Genomic DNA, 25,473 nt, shown 5'->3' with positions numbered 1-25,473 from the left:
GACTACAGTGACAGACGTGGAAGACGTTTTACATTGCTACTGTAAGAAATTGATCACTCGTGCAGGTTCAGCATTAGCTGATGAACCATTGTTACATTTATTATTTCGAAAAACAACGACCGGCACACGATTATGCTTTTAAACACCAGAATTATACGTTTTTAAAAATATATATTGTGATTATATATATATACGAATAAAGTTTGCTTCTTGGTTCTCCTCTGATGTTTGAATAGTACAACTTAAAGCACTCTGGCTCTGAAGTCCAGACATTTATGGTTATATTACTGTCAATTGTACAAATGTAACTTACATAATCATTGTATTGAATATCCGATGATCCGTTACGATATTCTCAGACTTCTTTTTGATTTTCTTGGTAAAATGAATTCGGGACCTCCGGTGACGTGATCTTTCGAACGGCCATTCCGTGATTCGATATTTCGAACGCTTTGATCATCTCGCATCTCGAATATCTCGAATCGTAGGTATACGAATTGTCGATATATTATAGATCGAACTGATTCCTTATTGAAATTTAAATGATCTTTTCTCTCATAATTTGAAACAATTCGTTAATTTTATTTTGTTGTACGATAAAGATACAAATTATTTAATCCACGATCGATATAATTAGTTTAACGCTAAACCTATCACGTTGGTCGAATTGATCGACACCAAATCATATGACTGAATAGAAATGAATATGACTGAATGAATAAATAAATTAATTCGAACGTACGTTATAATAAAAATAACGAGAATCTAAATAAATTAAACAGCGTGATTTTTAGAAAATAATTCACGTTTAGTCACTTTAAGCGCTCTGTTGGTTTACGATTAAAAATTTGAAAACGAAGCCGGAAATTTTGTAATTCGTGCTACAAAATTGTTCAGAAACTGAATACATTACATGTCACTCTTTTAAGTACAAATCTTGCAGGGTGATAACAATATACAACGAGAGTCGATTATTATAATTTAAAGGACGTTTGAATGAAACAATAATGATCTGTGTATGCGTGCGTGTTTCATTAAAAATTCTTTTCACGTCAATTATTAACGAACAAAACCGGTTTCACATTAAGTACGTACTGTTTCGTGCGATGCTTAACACTTTACAGTATAGTTGAATGTTAGTTTTTGGCTTATAACCAATGTCAATCGTTTGTAAAACTATTGAAAATATTTTGCACCTAATTAACATTAACTCTATATACTTCTCTCACTATTATATGTATACTTAAAAGTATTCGCTATATTCACATAATCATTAGCTACCTAACGAAGCTTTGAACAAATTTATATCCTAGATTTACAAAGATACGAAATACAGAATACCTTTTGACTCGAAGCACAGAGTAAATGCATTAACCTCGTCCTAAGTACTCTTGGCGAAAAGCAAACAAAATGCATGGTGAATAGGCAGTATTTTGAACACAATATTTACAGTAAACTGTATCGTACCGATATCCCCGGTTGCATTCAACGTTCAGTCGTTCAGTGCATCGAATGCAAACGTATCAAATAGATTCACTAGATGCTGTCCGTTAAAAAATAAATGTACATGCAACTCTCTCAAACCCAAACGCTCAGCGATTCGGCGTTGGTTTGCGTGGTGGCGAAGCTTCGTCTGTGCTGCTTCAAAAGAGCACGGACTTCTACTGGTATTGAGGACCACCTGCGATGTCTAGCCTTGTCCAGAGGTACCTCGGGAAGGCCGATCTCCGTGTGGTAGCCTCTGATTGGCGAGATCGGCAGCGCGCCGGGTAAACCGATTTCTTGAAACGAATTAAACGATGAGAATCCGCTCTCGTCCTCCACGCTGCATACACTAGCGGGTTGCTTAGTTTTGGGACATCTGTCCTTTTCCTTCTTCTCAATATTTGCGGTAGGTTTATTTGGCGTGGAAGTTGGCGCAAGTGCGAACGTGACGGCGTGCTGCTGCAGCGGAACGTTGCAGGTGCCGTTTACCGGAAGAGCGTCCTCCTCTTCGGTGGTTTTGCTGCTTCCTGAATTGACCGACGTGGCATCGATGGACATTCTACCACTCGGAGGAAGATTCTCCAAGCTCAGGTCAATCCCTGTCATATGACACAACGATTTCCCCAAACAAGGTCTGTCGTCACTCTCTGCGCCCCTTCCATGGTCGTTGCTGCGACGTCGCGAGTACTTGGCCTTCCCTTGCGCTGCCGTCGAGTTCACGAAACTGTTGTTCTGCAGGGACTGAGGCATCTCGTTGTGATGGCCATTGTGTTGATCGTAATCCACTGGCGAGGGAGAGGAGTCCGTATTATCGACCGGCGTGATCCTTGCTAGATCGGGTTCTCTCGTGGCTAGCAGTGTCTGCGCCGTCCTCATTAAGCTGCAAAGATTCACACCGTTAGTATACCGTCAAATAACTTTCATAGATAAAGCAAAAGCTTTCTTCGCTCTACTGTAGCTTCAGCAGCACGAGAAATCGAGGACTAGTAAAGGGATTTTGTTAACACTTAGCCAACCGAACGGGGAGATCTCCCCGTTTTCAATTCAGTCGATCGACGACCGAATGGATGATTAATGAAAAATTAAAAATGATTGCTTAATTTTATTAAGATTTGCAAGAGGTACGAATGCTGGAGAAGTAATCGATGCCATATAAGTTTGCTTCATAATTTTTGTTTGATCGAATGAAATATTTTAATTTTATGAAAATTCTTGAGGTTTCTAGCGCGGTCGTGGAAGTGTTAATTGCAGATGAAGTTAACAGGAGTGATAGATCGGAGTGGGAGATAGTATCATCGACTGGTCCACAGGTTTTGCTAATTGAAGATGAAGATTGTTAAACAGTTAAATACCTAAACGCTTCCTGGGACAGCTTCTCAGGTGGGATTTCGTTCGGATCCAGCTCCTGCTGCTTCGGCCTTTTGTAGACCACTCCCTCGTGCGTCTTATTGAGATCGTTGGATTTGCTCCGCGGTGGCGTACAATGCACCGGGTCGTTCCTGCGCAGCACTGACCAGGTGGCCTCACGGTTGCCGCTGGTGCAGGGTGAGATCTGTGTGATGGACTTCGCCCTGATGAAACGGGACGAGTCCGAGGAGGAGGAAGACGAGGATGTACAGGCACCACGATTCGGCGAAGAGTCATCGTGCACCGTGTGGACGCTGCGACTGCGACGTCCACTCGAACCTTTGTCCTTAAGACCATTCTTCTTGTGAAGAATGTCCAAGCTATTGCGGGCGCGGTCCAGGAAACGCACCACCTGCTCCATGAGGGAGCGGTACATCTGTCTATTCGAGTCTACCTGTAATTTTTAACACAACTGTTAGAGATCGTCTGAACAAAAATCTCGAATGCTAAAATCAATCTTCCAATAATGTTCGGTAATGCGAAAAAGTTAGACGTTTCTAATCTGTAATTGACTTCTGTGAATACATTAACACGTTGAAATGCCACGCCGGTTTTACAGAAATTGTCCGTGGCGCCACGATGAATGTTCTTTTATTGTTTATAATGTTGAAATATTTAAACCATGTCTGACATGTTAATTGCGACAGGGGTCACTGTTCGAATTGACGATGGTAATAATACAAAATTTTAGATATTGACATTTGCTTTAAATTACATATATTTCTATCAATTTGGGTGCGCCGGTCACCGGTGGCCCCCATGGCGTCACCGCCAAGTTCAGTACCGGTCACCGGTGACCCCCATGACATTCAACGTGTTAAATGCTAAGAGGGTCGTTGGTTACTAAAAACGTATCGTACGAAAATGTATTCTCTTGGTAAAAGTTCGTTGAACTCTCTTCTAATTTCATCGAATTTTTCACAGTTCTACCGAAGCTGTTAAGAGGACGTGCACACGTGGTCTGCTGCATGTGGCACAAGGTAGCAGAACGTTCGGCGGTGGAGATATGCTTTTTAAAAGGAGCGAACAAATTGGAATTTTCAAGTCGAACAACTCGTACGGCCAAGATCGGGCAAACGAGAGTAGAAGCAGAACCTCATTCCGCTCGGTATTAGTCACATTAAAGAAGCAGTTTCTGCCGAAGATAGTGAAAGTGTTCTGCAGCTGGAAGAAAAAAAAAAGATCGTAGGCCTTCGAGGTGTCGGGACACATCAGTGTCCGTGAGCCTCTGGCCAGCCAACCAGAACCACCATACACGGAGAGGTTAAATTAATTAACGCAAATGGAAAATATCTTCGGCAGATGCATTAACTGCATTTGCATCTCGGTACTTTCGCCATCGCCGATCGAACTTTGCTATTTCTTCAGCCTGGGGGAGGGAGATATTTTCAAGATAGGAATTGTCCACCGATCCTTTATCCGTTTCCCCGATGAATCACCGATTTTTAAGAGGCAAACTCGAGGCGCGCACAGTTTCCCCTATGGCGGATTCTCTCTATACGGCAGAGCATTTGCCAATAACGCGCCGACAAAGCGTTATCGCGACGGAATTATTCGTCGACGGCCCGAACGGGGATTGAATAATCGGAACAAGGTAATCTGGTCGAGGGCATTACCAGTTTACCGGTGTGAGTCAAGCACGTTAAACGATCGTCAGCCGCGATTACATGCTAACCTGTTTCAGCTGCCATTGCAGTGTTTCGATTTGCGTCTGGAGCGCAACGTTGTCGATCATTTGCGTGTGCGGCGACCGATTCACCGTCAGCGCATCCTGTAGCCTTTGGTTCTCCTCGATCAATGACTGGCATTGCTGCAACAGAAAACACACAGAACATAAACATTCGTCCCCTAGAATGTACAGTAATTATCATTAGACTTAAGACGACGAATTTTATTACGCAACTGTTACTTATTTATTTAGCCTTAGTTCATTAATCAAGACACAACACGCCGTTGCGTTTCCGAATCAAATTCCAGTCATAATTCTTGTCACGGACTGCGACACGTGATCAAATAATCAAAATAATAAAATAATGCAATTTGTTTGGTTCTTCGAAGCGAAACAAGCATCAACCCTCGGGCTCATAAGATCGACTTCATTTATCGACGGGGGTGGCTTACGTCGAATGAAGATACAATTTTGATGACATTAATATTTAAAAACCGACTTATATATAGCGAAGTACTTATGAAGACGTAATTATTAATAATAAATTCATCGGAATGACTACAATAAATTCTTCCTAATCGACGCTAAAAATTGTGCACAAAAATAGACAATTTGGGAAGAGGTGACACGATTGTTCGAGCCTTGCGAGCCTCGTTTTTATAGTTATTGACAATTTGTAGCTACATAAACAAGCCGCAATTCGGGGGCCAATTAGGGGCAGAATTCACTGCACTCCCACCCGAAGGGTGTAATCGCGACGCAAGGAGGAGGAGGAGTTGGACTACGAATATACCGCTCCAAACGGTGACACTAATTATCCTAACCGTGAATAGACGAAACGAGGAGAGGACCGTTGCGAGGAGCATATGCGAGTGCGAACAACCCGCTAAACCGTCCTCCTCCTCCTCGGTTAATTAACATTATCGAGGTGGCGTGCGCATTGTCGGCACGGAAACCGTCCGGTTTCTGGTACAACTTTCCTGGATGCAATAATTATTTTCAAAGGAGGAAAGAGGAGCGAACGTGTGTGCGCGCACGCTTTGATACAAGGTTTTCACCTTGCGTAGGAGATTCTCTCACACGGTGGAGTGAACACAAAACCGACGTTAGCAGAGCGTACGCTTATTTATTGTACAACGAGCCGGTGTGTTCACCTATTTAGCCTCCTCTGAACCGATCTTTTTCGTTTTACTTCCGGTCCGAGACTCCACGAAATTACCTGGGGCGCCTTTCGTTCCGAACCCGAAGAACAAATAATGGCGAGCAAAGTGCGCCGGGATCCCCCCGTCCGGCTCTAAAATCAGCCGGCGGCCGGCCGCCATCTTGGACAACCTATCGCGGCCACGCGGTGAATTTTAATCGAGCCGGCAGTTTCAGCTATTCCAGTCACGGGCCTGTTATCGAACAAACAATTAACCATCGAACAGTTAGTCGAGTTACTAATCGAAGCCCATTTAAAGACCGTGCGCGCGTGTCGACAATGCGGATCGGCCGGGAGCAAGACTCCCTCCTTCTCGCTTCGCCCCATCGGTTTGCGACAGGGCCGTTGGGTATTTGCATTTTTTTTGTTCTCCGTCTCTTGGCGCTCGTCCTCGCTCTTTTCATTTCGGCGCTCGTCTCTTTAAAGACGGGCATAAAGAAGGAGCCCTCGAAGAAACACCGAGGTTTCTGACATTTCCATACAATGGCGGGAAAAATACGGTACGGGTTGCGAGATATCCGGCGATGGGCCATGCTTGATAACGAAGCCAGGACGCGAGAGATGTTGAAAGAGTCGTGTGTGCGTTCATCGTTCGAATCGGTCTCCGGCGTCCACAGGCTATCGCTCATCGTCGTTCGAACAGCGAACAGATTTCTGTCCGTGACACCTACAGCTCCCCCGGGGAGGGGGCAGGGGGGAAAGATCCATGGAATCGGAACGCGAACGCTGCGCCAACCGGAAGTCTTCTTTTACGACTTGCGATGTGGATAAAGGACAAGCCTAATCGCCTTGTTCTAAATAACAATCCCAGCAGAAATGATTGTACCCGCGTTACCGCATGTGGCTTGTTTTACGAGTGAAATTGCTGTTGCTATTGAAAAATTCATTAAAAGACCGTTGTTGCCTAATCACGGATTTCCGAAAGTGAATACCTCCCCTTTATTTTCGACTGTTCGCTTAACCGAGTTTCCTTAGAAAGTGATCACCAGGCGCCGGTTTTTTGCGCGTTCTTTCCTTTTCGCGAAAATCAGCAACCTATTTTCGGTTTTAAAGAATTTAATGTTTGATCGTTTAATTGAACCTCGACGCGTCGGCGCGGTCAATTCTACATAAAAATCAAGCGATTTAGAGAGACTGCGCGCTTCGAAATCGCGCGACGAATTGCCGCGGCAGAATGATTGCAGCACTCTGTACAAGCATAATTTACCTCTGGCGAACGGTTGACAACAACGCGACATTAACGGACCCGTGGGAAAAGAACATAAAGGAGAATAATTTCTATCAATGGCCGAAATTTCCCGCGGAACGACTTCGTGACGACCCGAAGAGAATTAATTATTGCACGGGAATAATTGATGTGCGCGCGCGCGCGCATGAGCAGCTCGCGGTAGTTTCATACACGATTCGTTTCTGCGTTTTCACAGCGTTCGTAAACAGGGATTTATTTTCTATCGGGAATCAGAATCACAGGCCTCGCGCGCTTGCACAATCATGATGTATTACAGATTTCATTAGCAACCACTTCACACTCGTTGAAGTAACCGATTCAGGTGCCTAGAGAACCCACTGCTCGGGGCGCCCGCTCTATTAATTTCTTAATTATACCAGCTGTCAGGACTCGTTATTATTGCTCCTACGCTTTCCTTCGGTGCTAACTCTGGTAGCGTACGGGAATCGAGTCGTGCTCAAAGAGATCGTTTATGTAGAACTTCCTAGAACCCTTTGTTGATTAACCGCGATTCGCCGCGGTTCCGCCATTTTGGTCCCGCGCGAAACAACCTCCCACCATTTTATTGCAGTCTTTCGCAGACTACTTGCAGTTTCGTGATAGACTTAAAATACTTCTACGACGATTTCTAGTAATTTTTTAGTATTTTTTCTAGTAAGTTTTTTCTCCTGTTTTCAAGTTAGAATCAAATACTGTTTTCTTGTTATCGATATTCGAGCAGATATAGGCACACGATAAATACGCATCCTCTTCGAAAAAAGAAAAAATTACTACTAGCCTGCAGATTTTATTTCAACAATTTATGGCAACAATTGGTCAAATTTAAAACAGTAAATCAAACTCGAAGAACCTGAGAAAGTAAAAAGTTTTTAATTCATATTAAAATCTCGGACGACGGATCTTTGTGCAAGATAAAAATTGTCCGCGTATTTTGTACGACATGCTTTGACAAGTTGAAATGAATTAACATCAACATTCTCAGGTTCTTCGAGTTTGATTTACTGTTTTAAATTTGACCAATTGTTGCCATAAATTGCCATAAATTTTATTGCGAATTTAAATTATGATACTGCAATCGAAAAGGATCTAATCGTTGCAATTCCGAACGATGCAACAAGAAGTCGATCAGAATCGTTGAGAAATCCTAACGTACGCAAAAACGTGGTATACAAATGAAGTAGAAATAATTTCGAGGCCGCGCGCTCGCCGACAAAAATTCACGAAATTGCGCAACAATTGAGCGAACAACGGAGGGGGGGAGGGGGGAAGAGATTTAAGGTGCAGCATGTCGGTCGCAGGGTTCACAGGTGAACAGCGTTCCGCAATTGGAATAAATCCGTGCGGGTACCGTATGTACACGATGACGACCATTAGCACAAAGAGCCTAGCCAGCCAGCGTGTGCAAGTAGAAACGAAGGAATACTGAATAATTCAGGCAGTGACCGTAGCGAGTGACGTCACGATAGTATTCAGCCGGTGGACGGTTCAAGCTGACCGACCATGCAGAACCCCATCCGCTTGGGACCCCACTAAAAATTTCAGCTTTCCGTACAAATTCCCCTTTGCACGGCTCCCCGGCTTCCCAGGCAAGAAACCCGCGGAGGTCAGCCCCGAAGAAACCATACGCAAAACGTCGAATCGTTACTTAACTGTACCGTTTCACCGGGCGGCGAAAAAACCCGGCAACGATTTTCTTGCAATCGTCCCCGGCCCCTCCGACGTTCTCCTCGTGTTCGTGCACGGACACGACGAGTCTTCGTCTACGACGAGTCTACGAACTCGCCGGCATCGCGGCAAAAGCCGCGGGAATCGTTGCAAACGAACGCGGCGAGCGTCGAAGAAACGTCGAATTTCTCGCGGGCGTTGCCTAATTGTTGCTCTCGAATTTCGCATTGTTTTCGAGCCTCGCGCTGGTCAAACATGTGCGAACCGTCGGCCGTTCCACGTTCTAGGATCAGTCCAGAACCACGCGTAACATTATGCAACACGCTCGCGTGAAAGTTCTACTCTCCAGATGCGTCGTTAAATGTTTTACCGGGGCGGAATCGGGATTATAGAGGCGGCTCGTCGTGGAACTTAAGAGGTTTACGCGGTTCTGGAGAAACGGAGTCTGGAAATCTCCCGACGCTCCGAGGCCGCCGCCAGTCTCGATCCGGGCTCGCCAGTCTGTTTCCGGCGATCGTAAGTAGGTTAATTGGTGGACGCTACTTTGTCGAGCGTCTCTCCATTAGGATGGAGCCTTAAAATTGATGATAGGGCGCGGTAGACGCCGAGTTAGAGTCCGAGTTAGCACCGGAGTTAGACTCCGGGACGATGTTTCGTCGACCGCCGCTTTTGAGATGTCTCCAACTGGCGGCGCCATTTCGCCTAAGTGTTCCCTCGTCTGTTCTAGAATACGATAACTTCGGTACTTCAAACAGCCGGTTTCGGCTGGACCGTTCGATTTGATTGGGTTGGCAAATAAGTAATTGCCGATTTGTTCAATGAAATACAAATTTCTTTTTACTTGGAACGAAGTTTAATCTGTAATGTATTTTCCATTTTGTTCGATGACCTTTTACCATCTCTCTGACAACTTGAAAACTCCACGCTCGTAGAAAGTCTGATCCTTTTCGGCCAAAAACCGAGTTAAGTGAGATTTTACAGCGTCGTCGTCGTTAAAAGTTTTACCACGAAGGGAGTTGCCCAGGGATCGAAATAAGTGGTAATCCGATGGCGCGAGATCAGGGCTATATGGTGGGTGTAACATCAATTCCCAACCAATATCCATCGATTTTTGCCGAGTGGACAAAGACGTGTGCGGCCTAGCATTGTCCTGCTGGAAAATGACACCTTTACGATCGACCAATTCTGGTCGCTTTTCCTTGACAGCTGCATTCAATTTGTCCAGTTGCTAACATTCGCGGATAATAAAAAATAACATAATAATAATAATAATAATTTTATAATATAACATTTACGGATATCATAAAAATGGGAGTGAGAGACATCTATAACTGAAATCGGCAATTACTTAGTCGCCAACCCAATACTTAGGCTTCGAAAAATCATTGCGGCCATTCGGTTAAGTGTTCTCGTCCGTTGTGGAACACGATAACTTTGAAGCCGGGATCAAGAACGAACGAAGCACCGACAATCACTCGGAAGGCATAATTTCAGAGCGAACGCATCCTTCGATCCGGTCTGCGCGCGACACTTTTTTTTTTAATGTCGCGAGTCGGTGATCCTGCGATAGGATAATCCCGGGAGTAGAATCGTCATCCGATGAACGTTAACGATAATTGAAGAAGCCGGCCTAGATGGTAATCCAATGATCGGAATGGATTTGAAAGTTTCTCTCCCGTTTGCTCGGGCCAGCCTCTTCATGCCTGAGAACAAATTCCCAGCTGATAGGCACAATTACTGCGCTCCCCTTCAAAAGGAAGTCTTAATATTCATGATCGCGAGAGTGAAATCAATATCCTTTCGAGAGTCAGGCTCTCTCTCTCTCTCTTGTCTTCGTCGGTCTAACGTTTAACCCCAGGGGAGTAAATGTCTCCATTCGATGGTATCATTACGGCCAGACACCGTTACGACGGTAGCACCATGAGGATTACCATCTGGAAACCCGTGCCGACAGATCCCGAACGCTCGATTATTACAATCTCACCTTCGTGATCGCAAGAAACTCATTTTCTTTGTTCGCCGTTTTGCACCTGAATCCTTCGATTTTCTTCGCGTCGAACAGAAAGGAATTCTGATTCGCGTTCGCGGTCGCGGACAATCCGTATTCTCGTTTCATGGTGCCACGTGAACATGAGTAAGCACGTGTCAGGTGTTTCTAGTTCTGTATAGGCAGCGTGGCCGCTGTTGCTCGAGTCCTGCGTCAATTCTAGAACTCTTCGCGAAATGAAGCACAATCGCTGGAAATCGTAAATTGTTCCTTTAACCCTTTCAGCTCTATGAAACCCAATCCCCCAGCTCTATCCCCCAAAGTCGTTCGCCATTGGCTATGAACACATACATGGGTTCTCACACAACCGTACAATTTCGGCTATGGACACGTATATGGGTTCACACAACACAAGATTATGAAATTTTCAATTTAGGAGATATACTTTAATACTTCTTTATTTTTTACTTTTTCATTTTATTTAATACTTTTTGTTCGTGTTATTGTTGTTTAATGAAACAAATGGTTTTGTTGCTGTTTTCTCAGTTACTATTCAAATTGTTTCAATTACAATCGATATATTTTGCAATAAAATTTCAGTCAGCCCAGCGAGCGCTTCGTCGCAAAAAATGGGCTCAGCAGACGCTTAACGTCGCGCAACTCAGGGCTCAAAGGGTTAAGAGAGTACGTACATCGTTCTTTTTCTTCGAGAGATCGCGAGAATTCAAGGACTCCTGCGACGATAACCGCCTTAAATCATGACTGTGACTGTTTACTTTGCTCTTATCAGCCGTTTCACAACGACCAGGGAGATTAAAAAGTCGGTTACCCTGTCTGCGCTCACTTTTCACGTGGAAACCTCGTTAATCCGACTCGTCGAACACTTGTTCCGTAAATTGGCAGATAAAGAACAATCTGCGCGACAGTTTAGATAATAATAATAATAATATATTAATTATATATAATATCTCGCAAAAGGAGTGAATAAAAAATGTTCGATAAGAACCTTCGTTGCGCTAAGTTCGAAGGATATCCACAGGCTGCGTCTCCGCCATTTTGTAGATTAGAAAAATTAGAAAAATACCGCCTTGTGTGTGTGTGCTGTATAAAGCTTATAGAATGAAGCCCCGAAGGAAAATTTTCGATTCAGCGTTTCACTTTTCCAGAAGAAATTGTAGATCCATTAAACCTCTGCGCTCGGCCTTCTTCAGGGACACAGCCAGAACCGCTGATTAATTAAGCTACTTTCGAAATGAATAATTTTTGTTTATTAAATCAGCACCGGTACAGTTTCAATTGACACGTCAAGTGCTGAAAAAATCAGCCTCAAAAAATTCCCCCAAAATCTAAATAGTTTCATTAATGAAACTGAGACTGCGAAGCGGATAGCATTTTAACTCTTTTCCAAATATCCTGATAAAATTCAGTCTGCTCGAATACGTCGCACACGCGTTAAACAATCTAATCGTGTCCGGCGTTCCATCGTTTCACGCGTTCTTCGACGCGTTGCTTACACCTCGCGAATTAAGCTCGAGTCTTTAATGGTCGACCCGAGAGGAATTCTTGGAACGCGAAGCGTCAATCATCGAATTCCTAAATGAACGGAAGCTGATAATCGGGTGCCGTGCAGCAATTTCGATAGCCGACCGGCTTCTGAATCCATTTAGAACCATATACACCGTGCACTCGGAAACATCTGTTCGCGAGACGCGGCCGTCCCGCGCGGAAAAAGAGGGGAACAAGAAACACGATGGAGATATGGTCGGCTACAAATGACGAGTCGCCTCCGCCACCCCTGTTAGCAGGTTTAAAATCGTCCGTGGAGGATGAATGGCGACGTCATCGACAAGTTCGTGGACTGTTTTCGAAGCCGGGGCCAAGCGTATCCGGCCGGTGGAAATCGGGAAACATGATACGATACACGAAATATGTGACAGAATGAAGTTGTAAAAAACGAGAACGACGAGGTCGGCGCGAAAGAGAGAGAGAGAGAGAGAGAGAGAGAGAGAGAGAGAGAGAGACGAAGAACGAAACGGGAAGAGAGAGAAAGAGGGAGACTGAGCGAGGAGACGAATAGAATGAGAGAGAGAGAGAGAGAGAGAGAGAGAGAGACGGGGAGTGAGACAAATGCATTAAGGGGTGATTCCAAAATGGCACTCCGCCGCCGAATTTATTTTTGGTGCATTCCAGTCAAACGAACGAACAGAGAGAGCCCCACGAGCTAACGCGCAGACGGTGTTTTGCTAGGAAGATCCCGGGCACCTCGTCTTGTTGGAATACCCGGCCCCGCTTCTTTTTACTTCGATTTTCCGCCCTCCTTTTTCCTCCCGCCGCCCCTCGCCATCTGCTGCTCTCTTTCCATTTCCGCCGCGGCCGCGTATATTCAAATACCGGCGCTCGACGATCCTCGCCGCGATCACCGTGAACGATCCTCCCGATTCATCGGCCGATCGTTAACGATGGAACTCCGCGAAAACTGAATATGTACTCAGCGATACCGAATATGTACACCTGGCAATGCTGTACGTACGTCATGCATCCCCTCGGAAAAATAATGAGACCGCGTTTCGTGCGATCTTTCGTTGCATCGTGATCGGTCGATCGCTCACTTCGATTTACGAACGTTTTTACAGATAAACGTCGGTTAATCGAAAGCTTCACGTGTTTCGATAGAGTCTGAAGGAAAGTGAACGTGTCTCGAATTACAAATGATGCCGAAGCATACTCGGTTATTATACTTTCGTCGAGAAGGTCCCCCCGTTCGAGTGTTAAACATTTAAATGATATTTATCCGTGCACATAATACAACGATAAAAGAATAATATTATTAGGCTAGAAGTTGCATGGAATCGAAATTAATTCAATTTTAATCACCCCCCCTGTCATTGCGTTCAATATCTTTTCTGCTTGATTTTAGTTCGCGAGGCAATCATTTTTATGCAAACTAAGATTATTATCTAATTTTTTTTCGAACGAATACAACAGTTTAAATCGCAACAACCGCGAAGAATGGTATAGTGCAGGCATTCTGCAACGGTATTAATAATAATGGAGCTAATCGCAGAAAAATAGCACTATCTTAACTTGAAACATATCCAAGCGCGTGCAGAAAATTTCTAATACATTTCGGTCATAAAAACCTAACGCTTCAGCTCGTAAATCGTCTGAAATTGCGCGCGGATCCGCGATCCGGTCGCAACTCCGTGCATTGTCGCCGCGAGAACAGATAAGAATACTGCAGCGATGCATAAAATGCGTCGGGGTACGCGTGCATAGGGAGGACGTCGTCGCGCGTCAGTTTTTTCCAGGAACGATTGAAAGCGCAGCAGAAATCCCGGCGAATATCGAATCGGCGAAATGGCACATCGGGATAAGGCTCGCGTAAAATGTAATTTCCCGCGGACAATAAGATGTAGCGACAACGCGTACAGTGAATACTAATTGCCGGGAGGATGAATCACGAATCCCTGGCGTCGCGTCGCTACGATGAATTTTGCGCCGTAATGAATGATAACACTTTCCAGCCGAACTTTCTTTTCTTAGGCGAGCTTCATTTACAATTTTGCTTTCCTATTGCATTGAATGCGTTGACCGACACACGGCCGCGGCATCAAAAAAAAGCCGTGCGAACTCGGAACGATTTGTTGCACGACACAAGAATACCGATCATTCAAGATCGTTTAATCGGTTAACAGGTTTTTCTTGACAAGTACTTATATCTTTTTTATTTCTTCGTTTTATCTCGTCTTGGACACCGAACTCATTTACGGCACCTTAAAATCGGCAAATTTTTACGTATGACGAGCGTCAATTAATACTCGTCATGACACAAAATATCGCCGTTTCTTCACGACGAAGATGATCGTCAAATAAATTGGTTGAATTGGTTGATCGATGATCACCGTTCATTATTCTCATTAAACGCAATTGACGATCGTTATCAGCCGAAGGAAAGATGTTAATTCGGTCGATTAGTAAATCGGAGAAAACAGTAATAAAAAAATGTATATATAAACACATTTTTCTATAATTTCTACACCTATATAAATATTCTTCTATACTTATTCCTCCAGAGCACGAGTCAAATAAATAAGTCCAGACGTATCGATTATTAACTTTAAACCATCAAGTCGCTCCCCCGCGTAAATTAATTAAATTCGTTGCTGGCAAATGCAGTTTGCTTGTGCCTGCAGAAAAGTTTGTTGCGAAGCAAGGACACCGTTTCACGAGGTATTCGACGGATCGCCTGTCTCTCCTCGGGGGTTCGACGAAAGAAGTTTCATTAAAAAAAGTCGTCGGCCGAATGTCGCGAGAGGAAGAGAACCGATCCGGCGAATCGTTGACACACATCAGAGAAAATCGTTGTTGCAATTAGCCGGTGTCGAAAAGCCCAGATGCTGGGGCTAAACAAAGGGAAGCGGACGCGGCGTTAAATAGTGCGAAAATCGAGCGACAGCCGACACAATGGCGTTCGAGAATGCCGGATGCAAGCCGTGGGACTTGATTTTTCAGTGACACCGTGCCTCGTCTTATCTGCTCGTTGAACAAACTGGGCCTCTCTCCACCGTCGCGGCTAATTAACGCGCGACCGTGCTTTTGTCGCGCGGCTAATCAGTTAATTAACATTAAAGAAACCGATCGCCGCAATCCGACGGATCCGTCGAACGAAAGTGGAAGGAGAATTTGCGTAAACAACGAGAGAGAAATACCATGGTAGCGGGGTCGCACGACCGCGCAACACTCGAGGTTTCTTTTCTTTATCGAAAACAATTAGGCGATCGCGGAGAATCCCGCGGGAGAAAGGACCCAATTAGGCTGCTGCTGCTGCTGCTCTCATAGACGAATCGCGATGATTTCTCGCGGATCATCGATGTTGCGACGGCGTTGCGTAGACGCGCGAACTGTGGGAAACGATGCTGACACTTTTTATGCATTTCCAGGACATATTAGAGCAGATCGCGGATTTTTTTATGCATTTGTGAGAACACCGAGCGGACGAGTTACAAAACAATGAAAACGTAAGAGAGCAGTTTCGGGACACTTGTTACGCCATTTCGATCGTATAAAAGTGCAGAAGCGAGAATTACGTGTATCAAGTTCCTTGCAATCGATGTGCAGAATTTTTCACGAACAGATTTTTCACGAACGTTCGACAATTTTCATTTGGAGATCCGCGGTCGACGCATAAATCGCCGACGATTTTTAAACCGTGATCTCGTTTTGCATCATCGTTACGTGCCGCATCTGTCCTGTGTTTCTCATTTCCTCCGCTTTATGTTAACACGAACCGGTGCTTATTATAAAATTAGAAATAAATGCGACGAAACTCGCAGCCGCTGTGATCGTCGATCATCTAGAAGTCGCACACCATTGATCGGAGCCATAAAATAAATCAATCGATCATCACACTTTAACATCCACGCGAATGCACGTTCATTATTGTCGATGGAGCGGAAGTGCCCCATTAAAACTTTTCAATCCGATCAGGCTTCTGTTTGCAGGAATAAAACAGACTGAACTATTCACCGTGAAATTGTTATTATTAAATTGGCAGTCGCGGCAAGAATCCGATCAGATGCGACAGTACAAAATCACGAACATTTGAAGAACGTAAACCCTTTCAATGTTTACGGCGTTTATGAAAATTTTGATGCGCCGTGATCTGTACGCGATTTACAAGACGAACATAAATGCAAGCAGTACAAATAATACATATAAGAAGCAGAAACCGGTGGCAAAGTTCATTTTGGTCAAGACACAAAGATATTTCGAACGAAAATAACGAAGAACGGAAATAGATATACCTACGCAGCTTGTAATCGATTCGCCGACGAATTTGATTATACCCGAGAGATCCGCTCGTTGCCATAAAACAGCGTGATCGGAAGAATCGTGAAGAACGAGAAAACGCAAAGCGGCGATCCGGAAAGAGTTTTAAAAATAAGCTTTCGCCGGGGAAAATATTGTTGATCCGGATCGAAGCTGCCCCGTTCGTTAAAGAATAGTTTATTTGATCGGCGAAAAGAAAGAATAGCAGGATCATCGAGATTCCCCGTGGAAGTTCCACGAAGAACGGTTTTCGAGCGCGGCTGGAAACGCGGCCTTTGGATACGGCGAAGCGTTTCTTTCGATCCGCGAGCGGAAGGATCGCGGAACGTAGAATCGCGCGTGGAATGAGAGACGGTAGACCGAGGGGAGAGAGGCGAGAAAGAGAGAAGGAAGGAGGGGCTCAGTGATGCAGAAAATATGTTCGTCTGCCGGGCCCGAAGGAAATTGCAGCCGGCGAACTTTCCTCGATGCCATCGACGACGGTTTCTAGGCACCGGGAGCAAGAGCGCGCGCGCGCGCGAGTCCGCGGTAAAAAACGGCGTGTTCTCCAGGGCCCCGCGGCTTATGCATTTTCATTGATGCAGGTTCAATAAAACGCGAAACTGCCGTGCGAAACTCGAGAGCCGGCCGAACAACGCTTTCCTGCCGGCGAAAACGCCTCCGCGAACGCCTTTGAACGCCTGCGAACTCTTTTAACTGGTGCTGCACCAGCCGTGCACAATGTGTAGGCCACTTGAAATATCGAGCCAAATGCCGTCTAGAGTATTTCCGGTTTCTCCTAGCATTTCTAGCGGTTTCGTTAACCTCTGTATCAGAGCGCGTGGACCCAAGCTTTTTCCGTCCCTTTCCCAACTTCTTCCTGGCGCACGGTTTACGAGCGCCAGCTCGTTCCATTTTTCTCGAACCCTTGCACCGTAGCATCTAGATAGTTTAACGACGTAAACACCCTCGGAATGCTGTACTCTACGTTAATTCGATCGCGATTAGAATACCGCAACATCATAATATGAATCGCTGTTCTAATTCGATGCCGAGACTAATGGCATCCAATTCGATGCATCAGCAGAAAATGTAGTCAAAATAATATTTCCATCATCTCCGGAAGCCAAATTAATATCGACCAAGTGGCTCGAATTCTTTTCAGACGTTAAACCGATTGATTCACCGGACAACGAGCAAAGAAAGCTTCGCGCTAATTGCAAAATGCTTGGAACGGTGGAAAAAAGCGAACGCGCATAAAACAGCAACGCGACGAACGCGATGCAAACGAGTTAGAGCGGATCCCCTTCCGACGCGTTTGCGGGCAACATCTGGACAAATGTTTGCAGAGTAAAGTTGATTAAAGTTGATCCGAAGTGATCCGTGCATCGACGTTCTAATTGAAGACGCCGTAACGGAGAAAGAAGCGACGCGAGAAGCCGGAGGAGAAGGAGCATAATTGGAGGCAGCGCCGGACTCGCGGCGCGACTTTCGACGAAGAAACGGAATGTTAGGGATGTTGAAAACGCTCAAGGCCGAACTAGGGACGGAATTAGATTCCGCCGACTCTTTTCTATCTTCTTTGTGAGTTTGTAAATTCGTTAGCGGCGAGATTCGGAGGGCCACGGGCCGACCGACCCGCCGCGAGAACAAAAAGAGACGAACGTGTTCGATATGTTACAGCTTCCCGTGGCTGGCTTTCTATTCGCACGGTGGCCCGGATTCTTTAAAAAGTCTATTTTTCGAATCGAACCCCCCCGGAGAATTTATGAGCGTCGTATCAAACATAAAACGATGTGAAACGATCGCTCTATTTAAATAGAATTCAGATAGACGTCTTCCGGATGCCGTTTCGTTTCTCCTTATATTTTGTTACACATTCCATTTGTTCAATTAGCAGCATTAATAGTGCCCAAAGCACTTATATATTAATAGTATATATTAATATATTATTATATTAATAGCACTATTATATATTACTATATTAATAGCACTATTATATATTACTATATTAATAGCACTATTATATATTATAAATATATTATTAATAGTGCATATATAAACCTTTTATCGTAGGGCACTAATAATTAGTGAACTTGAATGTTGCCTCTTATCCCTTAAAAATTGTTTGTTCATTGGTCGTTCGACGTGTGCGTCTCACAAAATGTTATATTACATTTCTTAAAAAAAAAAAACATATGACTGTAAAAAAATGATTGTGTTTAGGGATGTATTTGCTGGTAAAACAGCTTGTATCCGATAATGTCATTCAGGGAATTGGACAACGATTTGTGAACAATCATATCGAAACAAACGCGCGGCTTAAATTAAAAAGCAGTCAAATTATCATTCGATACGGACGATTTGCTCGATGAAATATTCTGCTAAATTCTGAGGAGAGAAATCGCTCTCAGGACCATTGTGCGCCGCTCTGTTCCCTCGGTCGATCTCTCGTTTCTAATATTCTTTCAATTTTTACGCAACATTGTTCCCAGCTGACCGATAACCCCGCTGACATTTAAACGGCGTTCCGTTTCTCAGGCTATGACGAATTTTTTTACTGGGACACGTGGGAGCGTTGGCGGATCACGAAACGAAATCGTGGAACATTACGGGGGTCAATTAATAAGCGGCCGATAAATTGGTCCGATGCTTAAAGTTTATCAGCCGTTCGGATTGTTACCGGATGCTCCTCGCTGTTAATTGCAATCAGGATTTAATTGCAATGGATTGTTGCTTCAATTTGGTTCGCTGCACGTTCATCGACGCCACTTCTTCGCTGTCTATCTTCGCTTTTAAAACGCATAATGGCGCCATCACCTTTGTAAAACGTTATTTTATTGCAATCCTTATCTTTCAGCTTTGTGTTAACTTATGGTTGCATCCATTTATTGTAAAATATCAAAATAATGTGGCGTTATTAATAATAATGTAATATTAATGATAATACTGTAACATTATTAATAATAATATATTATTAATAATAATTTTTTTCTATTAATAATAACGCAATATTATTGATACTAAATTAACACGTTCCGTGCCACGTGTACCATCGATGGTACACGCTTGCATGTTTACTTAGTGAACTGAACAAATTGTTTACAAGAAATTTAGAACCGAAGAATCAATTTCCACCGCAAGAATGGGCGTTGATAAGTTTTTGTTACGTTGTTATGTGTACGAGAATTAATAATTGCACGTAATACATCAAGTTTTAGTAAAATATCAAAGTGTGAAGATTCGAGTAAAAAAAGCTCGGCACGGAACGTGTTAATCAGATCATTTTCAGGTCAATTACAAAATCGCGAACGTCGCATATGAGCGACGCTGACCGACCAAACTGCATCAAACGTCGTTTAAAAAGCATAATTAAACTGCAGCCGCTGAGAATTTAAATTTAAATTTGAATATAAATCCGTTTTGAATGTGAACCCTAAACGCCGCTACGAATATAAACTCCCTCCCTACAAAACACTTCGTGTGTTTGACATTGTTCGACTTTGACATAGAATTCGAAATCGTTCGGCAGCGTGACGGACGGCGAGGACGACGTCTCTAGAGACGGAATTCGAGCGAAAAGATGGTACATTCGATCTTTCCGCGGCGATCTAGATTCATTACGAAGGTGGCAGGCCGGCGTATCCATTTTCTGCGGGCCGAATAACTGTTAAGCACTCGGCCTCAGAGAAGCTTCCCTCTCATTTCCTGATCTCACGAGGATGAGATCGCTGGCGAAGCTTAACTGCCATTTGAAGTCACGCAGATAGATCGGGCCACGACTGTATGTAATATCACACGCCGAGAACCACCACGGTCCAATGATCTTAATATTGAATATCAGATTGTAAAGTACGCCATATCGACGACCGGGAATATTATTGCGTCGTCGGGTCCTGGCGCAAGAATCGACGGGCCCCGATTCGATAACGTTCCAACAATCGCGAGCGCTGCAACACGGTGGAACCTCGATTATCCGTTCCTGCGATATCCGAATCGTCTGGTATTTAGATACTCTTTTTTCACCGGCAGTCGGCTCGATCAAAGGCCAATCGTGTACCGGGACGATTTACCGCAGAAATCGCGGAAGACGACGTCCCGGCACCTTTAACTGAGCAATCGTCCTCTTATCTGAACATTTATATTATATTCTATCGTATATATATCCATATATATTATATCCTATCGTATATATATCCATATATATTATATTCTATCGTATATATATCCATATATATTATATCCTATCGTATATATATCCATATATATTATATCCTATCGTATATATATCCATATATATTATATCCTATCGTATATATATCCATATATATTATATCCTATCGTATATATATCCATATATATTATATCCTATCGTATATATATCCATATATATTATATCCTATCGTATATATATCCATATATATTATATCCTATCGTATATATATCCATATATATTATATCCTATCGTATATATATCCATATATATTATATCCTATCGTATATATATCCATATATATTATATCCTATCGTATATATATCCATATATATTATATCCATATATATATATAATATATCCATATTCCTATCGTATATAGATCCCTCTCAAAAAGTATTAGAACGCTCGAAGTTAAATAAATTTGAAGAGCCGCTGATGAATTGCTGCGATTTTTTTTTTTATTTATTTCGAAATTAATTTATATTGAACCGTTTAACAAGTGCATAAATATGTTTAACATTATAATCGAAACAACGTCGATTTTATAGAAGGAAAATCACACGAGCAGGTGTCCTAATAATTTTGGAGGGAGAGTGTACTCACACATCAAGCGTGTACGTTCAACAATGGAATGCGGCGACTGTTAATTCCATAAAAATCCATCCTCGAAGTCGGCCTCAGCGGAACAACTGCGGCCGTTGCGAAGGAAATCGCCGACGCACGCGAGCAAATTGCAATCGTAATAATTCAACAGGTCTTCTGGGTAATAACACAACATTTTAATAACAGGACGATCCGCGGTCCATCATCGCGGTTTCTGTTGCGTGTATAAATCCGCGGATCACCGTTATAATCTTCTTTAACGGTGTCGCGGACGCGAACTCGGCTTGCACGTGAAAGTAATTGAATGTTTACGTTACGATATGTTTAAGACAGAGGCGCGCTATTACCGAGGATTATGGTAATTTTTGATGCCGGCGAAAGTGAGGATGCGGGGGAAACTTGAACTTGGCGTCGGCGTTTCCAGGTGATGATCTTAAGGATTTTCATTCGTTCGTTGCAATTCTACGGGAATATCTGCTTTCCTTTTTTCGGCAACCGTGCAACGGGACACACGAAACGATCGAACCTGCTTCGAGATCGAATCACAGTAAATCATAGAGAAACATTCGAACTTGAAATTGCACCGAATGAATTTCTGCAAAATTGTCGATTTGATCCAGAGTGGCTAGCAAGCAGCAAAGGTCGTTGCCACTTAAAAATCAGTGCTTTGAAATAAGAGGGAAATGTTCCGACTAAAAATCACCAAAATAAATCACCAAACAAATCTCTGCAAAATTGTCGATTTGATCCAGAGTGGCTAGCAAGCAGCAAAGGTCGTTGCCACTTAAAAATCAGTGCTTTGAAATAAGAGGGAAATGTTCCGACTAAAAATCACCAAAATAAATCACCAAACAAATTTCTGCAAAATTGTCGATTTGATCCAGAGTGGCTAGCAAGCAGCAAAGGTCGTTGCCATTTAAAAATCAGTGCTTCGAAATAAGAGGGAAATGTTCCGACTAAAAATCACCGAAATAAATCACCAAATAAATCTCTGCAAAATTGTCGATTTGATCCAGAGTGGCTAGCAAGCAGCAGAGGTCGTTGCCACTTAAAAATCAGTGCTTTGAAATAAGAGAAGGAAATCTTCCCCGACTAAAAATCACGAAAATAAATCACCAAACAAATCTCTGCAAAATTGTCGATTTAATCCAGAGTGGCTAGCAAGCAGCAAAGGTCGTTGCCACTTAAAAATCAGTGCTTTAAAATAAGAGGAAAATGTTCCGACTAAAAATTACCAAACAAATCTCTGCATGATTGCCAAACGAATACAGAAGAATGAAGAGAAGGAAAAAGAGAATCGATCGTACCTTAAGATCTGCGATTTTGAAATCATTTCTAGAGACGGCTCGATTAATCTCGAGGGACTAGCAAGGCGAAAGGATCGACCAAGGTGAATCGGACTACATTTGCGGCGTTCGATCGCGAAAGGGTCAGCCGAGGCGTCGCGCGTTCGAGACGCGGAGTCGGATCTATCAACGTGACCAGCATCCTCGTCGGCATCGTGGCGACGAAAACGTGCCTCCGTACCGTTTCAGGTCGTTCCCAAGGATCCCCCCGGCAGAGGCGAGAAGGCACTTTCCTCCCGAGTCGATTGCGCAATTCGGATTAAATTTGGATCGTAACCGAGATGGAAAGGATCGAGAGAGGCGCCCGCCGATTCCTCGGCACCGCGGCGGCGTCGGCGTCGGCTAACGACCGAACAGCTTGATTGTTCATTTGTTTTAGTGCCGGCCACCCTATAGAAATTGTGAAAGGCAAGTGGGCAGTGTTTCATGCCGGTGTATCATATAATGCCGCGATGGCGAAAGGTGCACACCGACGTAGAGGAATTAGAATCGCGGGCGGCGCGAGATTCCAGACGATTTTATCCTCCGATTCGTTCTCTCCTCCCTTTCCAGCTCTTGTCAGATGTAAACGGAGGACGAACGGAGGGATTCGACGGGGAAGCGTGGGAAAACGACCTACGAAAGTTCCGCAAAGTTGTACCAAGTTAACCCCGCACCTTGATCCCGACACGTGTTTAATATCTAATCGCGTTTTATGTTTGCAGGCGCGCACCGCTGCAACAAGATAAAGACCCACTTTGTACCCGGAGCACACTTCTTCTGGGAACGACGCGCGGTTTTTTTTCCCCCCCGAGTCTTTCGTTTCAGTATTTCGGCGATTAATCTGTTAAGTGGAAAGGACGAGTCTCGGCCGCGAACGAGATTTTCTGCGGCGATCTCGAATCTCTCTCTAGTGAATAAATTTCTCCTTACTCTCTGTCCAGAAAAAGAAACAAATTATTACGATATTTACACTTTCTGTGATTGTGTAATTATTAGGAAATAAACAAGATTGAAGAGGAATTTGAATGTAGTTCGTAAATATTGTTCGCGATGATTTCGATTGTGTTAAGAATATTTGTTCTTAATCTCATTGCATATTTTTCGATTTATACTTAGCATTAGCATCGCTTTGTTAAACTGTTCTATTGCAAGTGAAATACTGTGCACGTTTACGTAAATATATTCGATAAATACGGAAACATTTTAATTGAAATTTAATTTAATTCCATTGCCCTGTGACGAAGGTAGCGACCTGAATTCCGTTCGGATTGTTACTAGCAAGTTGACAATCTCGGGCATAAATTGAAAATAAAATAATTTTTGTAAAGGTCAATGTCTTGATGTCAATGATGTTCAATGATTTGCGATAAATGACACTATTTTTAGTGGAACGATCAAGTTCTAGACGGTTCGGACGTGGAACAGATTTCTGGAGGCCGACAGGATCTCCGGAGTAGTTTTCAAAAGAGACTATAAAACGATACTACTTTGCATAAAACAGGACGATTGTCTCTTTTCTGCTGTCATGATAGGCTTTGTCGAGTGCCGGGCACGATTCTCTTTTCCTGATCCCGTTAGGGTCGCTCGTATCGTTGCCTTTCAGCATTATACTGCATTATATCGCGCAATCGCTGAACATTCCAAGTGAGCCGTCTCTCTTCGCCGTCAACGACAGATGAAAGAACGAGCTCGAAAGCTGAGCTAGAACCGTCGTATTATCATCTGGAATACAAGTATCCACTCTTTTTGAAAGGCGGTCCCCAAAGTACGCTAACTAAAATTTGACACAGAAAATCCCTTGGATCGCGAGACCGAAGATTTATCAACCCGATTAGGCCTGCATTAGATCAACGATAGAATTACAAACGTTCGAAAACAGGAAATCCCTTGGATTGTGAGACCTGAAGAGTTGTCAGCCTAATTAGTTCCACGTTAGGTGAACGATGCACCAGTAAAAACTTGAAACAGCAGGTCCTCGGACTTAGGCCTGTAAAACCGAGTTATCAACCTGATTAGGTCTCCGTCCTCGATAACAGCTGACTTTTCGAGCTAATTGCATCGCCTCTAAATTTTTACGAAGCCGCAAATTAGGGCAATTGAGCCCAAGCGAAGTTTTAACTGCAGTCATCGCGCTTAGCACAGTAATGTCTCCCTAATTGACGCTCAGATTGTGCACAAAAATGGGCAATTTGAGTAGAGGAGATACGATTGTTCGAGACTTGCAGCTCGTTTTTATAGTTGTTGACAATCGATAACCATAAAAAACGAGCCACAAGGCTCGAACAATCGTATCTCCTCTTCCAAAATTGTCCATTTTTCTGGACAATCTCGTTACTGTACAGTCTTCCTAACTTTGTGCACTGACGTGTACAAAAATGGACAATTTGGGGAGAAGAGATGCGATTATTTGAGCGTTGCACTTCGTTTTTATAATCGTTAACAATTCGAAACTATAAAAACGAACCGCGAGGCTCGAATAATCGTATCTTCTCTTCCCAAATTGTCCATTTTTGTGGACAATCTCAGCGTCAATTAGAAAAACGCTACTGTACAGTAATGTCTCCCTAACTGACGCTTCTGTGCACTGACGTGCACAAAAATGGACAATTTGAGAAGTGGTGATACGATTATTCGAGACCTGCAGCTCGTTTTTTATAGTTGTTGACAATCGATATCAACAATCGTATCTCCTCTTCCAAAATTGTCCATTTTTCTGGACAATCTGAGCGTCAATTAGGGAGATATTACTGTATCATGTTGACACCTTCCCAAGTAGAACAACTTGTTAAAAATTTAACCGAACGACCTAAATGTTTCCAAAACGTTAGATCGACCAGTTCGCTGTCTAACGATGTCTCTACAAATTTCGATCGAGC

The 25,473-nt window shown here is 43.5% G+C and overlaps 1 protein-coding gene and 1 long non-coding RNA gene across 3 annotated transcripts in view; one reads left to right on the top strand and one right to left on the bottom strand.

The window, feature by feature from the left end:
• Positions 1-561: 561 nt before the first annotated feature.
• LOC117226311 (uncharacterized) overlaps positions 562-25,473 on the bottom strand; it is a 36,976-nt gene continuing 12,064 nt past the window's right edge. For both annotated transcript variants that reach the window (XM_033480523.2, XM_076525432.1), the window contains 3 exons: positions 4,568-4,702; positions 2,838-3,286; positions 562-2,365 (listed from right to left, as the gene is read on the bottom strand). In XM_033480523.2, the coding sequence (XP_033336414.2) occupies positions 1,579-2,365; positions 2,838-3,286; positions 4,568-4,702 (1,371 nt within the window). In that variant the 3' untranslated portion in view covers positions 562-1,578. The remainder of the gene's footprint in view (positions 2,366-2,837; positions 3,287-4,567; positions 4,703-25,473) is intronic.
• On the top strand, positions 2,243-5,129 carry LOC143260311 (uncharacterized). The gene is made up of 3 exons (XR_013034460.1): positions 2,243-2,382; positions 3,817-4,486; positions 4,577-5,129. It is a non-coding gene; the product is annotated as an uncharacterized LOC143260311 (long non-coding RNA).

Source organism: Megalopta genalis, chromosome 11 (genome assembly GCF_051020955.1).
Source record: "Megalopta genalis isolate 19385.01 chromosome 11, iyMegGena1_principal, whole genome shotgun sequence".
NCBI classification, from domain to species: domain Eukaryota; kingdom Metazoa; phylum Arthropoda; class Insecta; order Hymenoptera; family Halictidae; genus Megalopta; species Megalopta genalis.
Note: the sequence above shows the minus strand (reverse complement) of the source record. Positions and strands in the feature narration are given on the sequence as shown.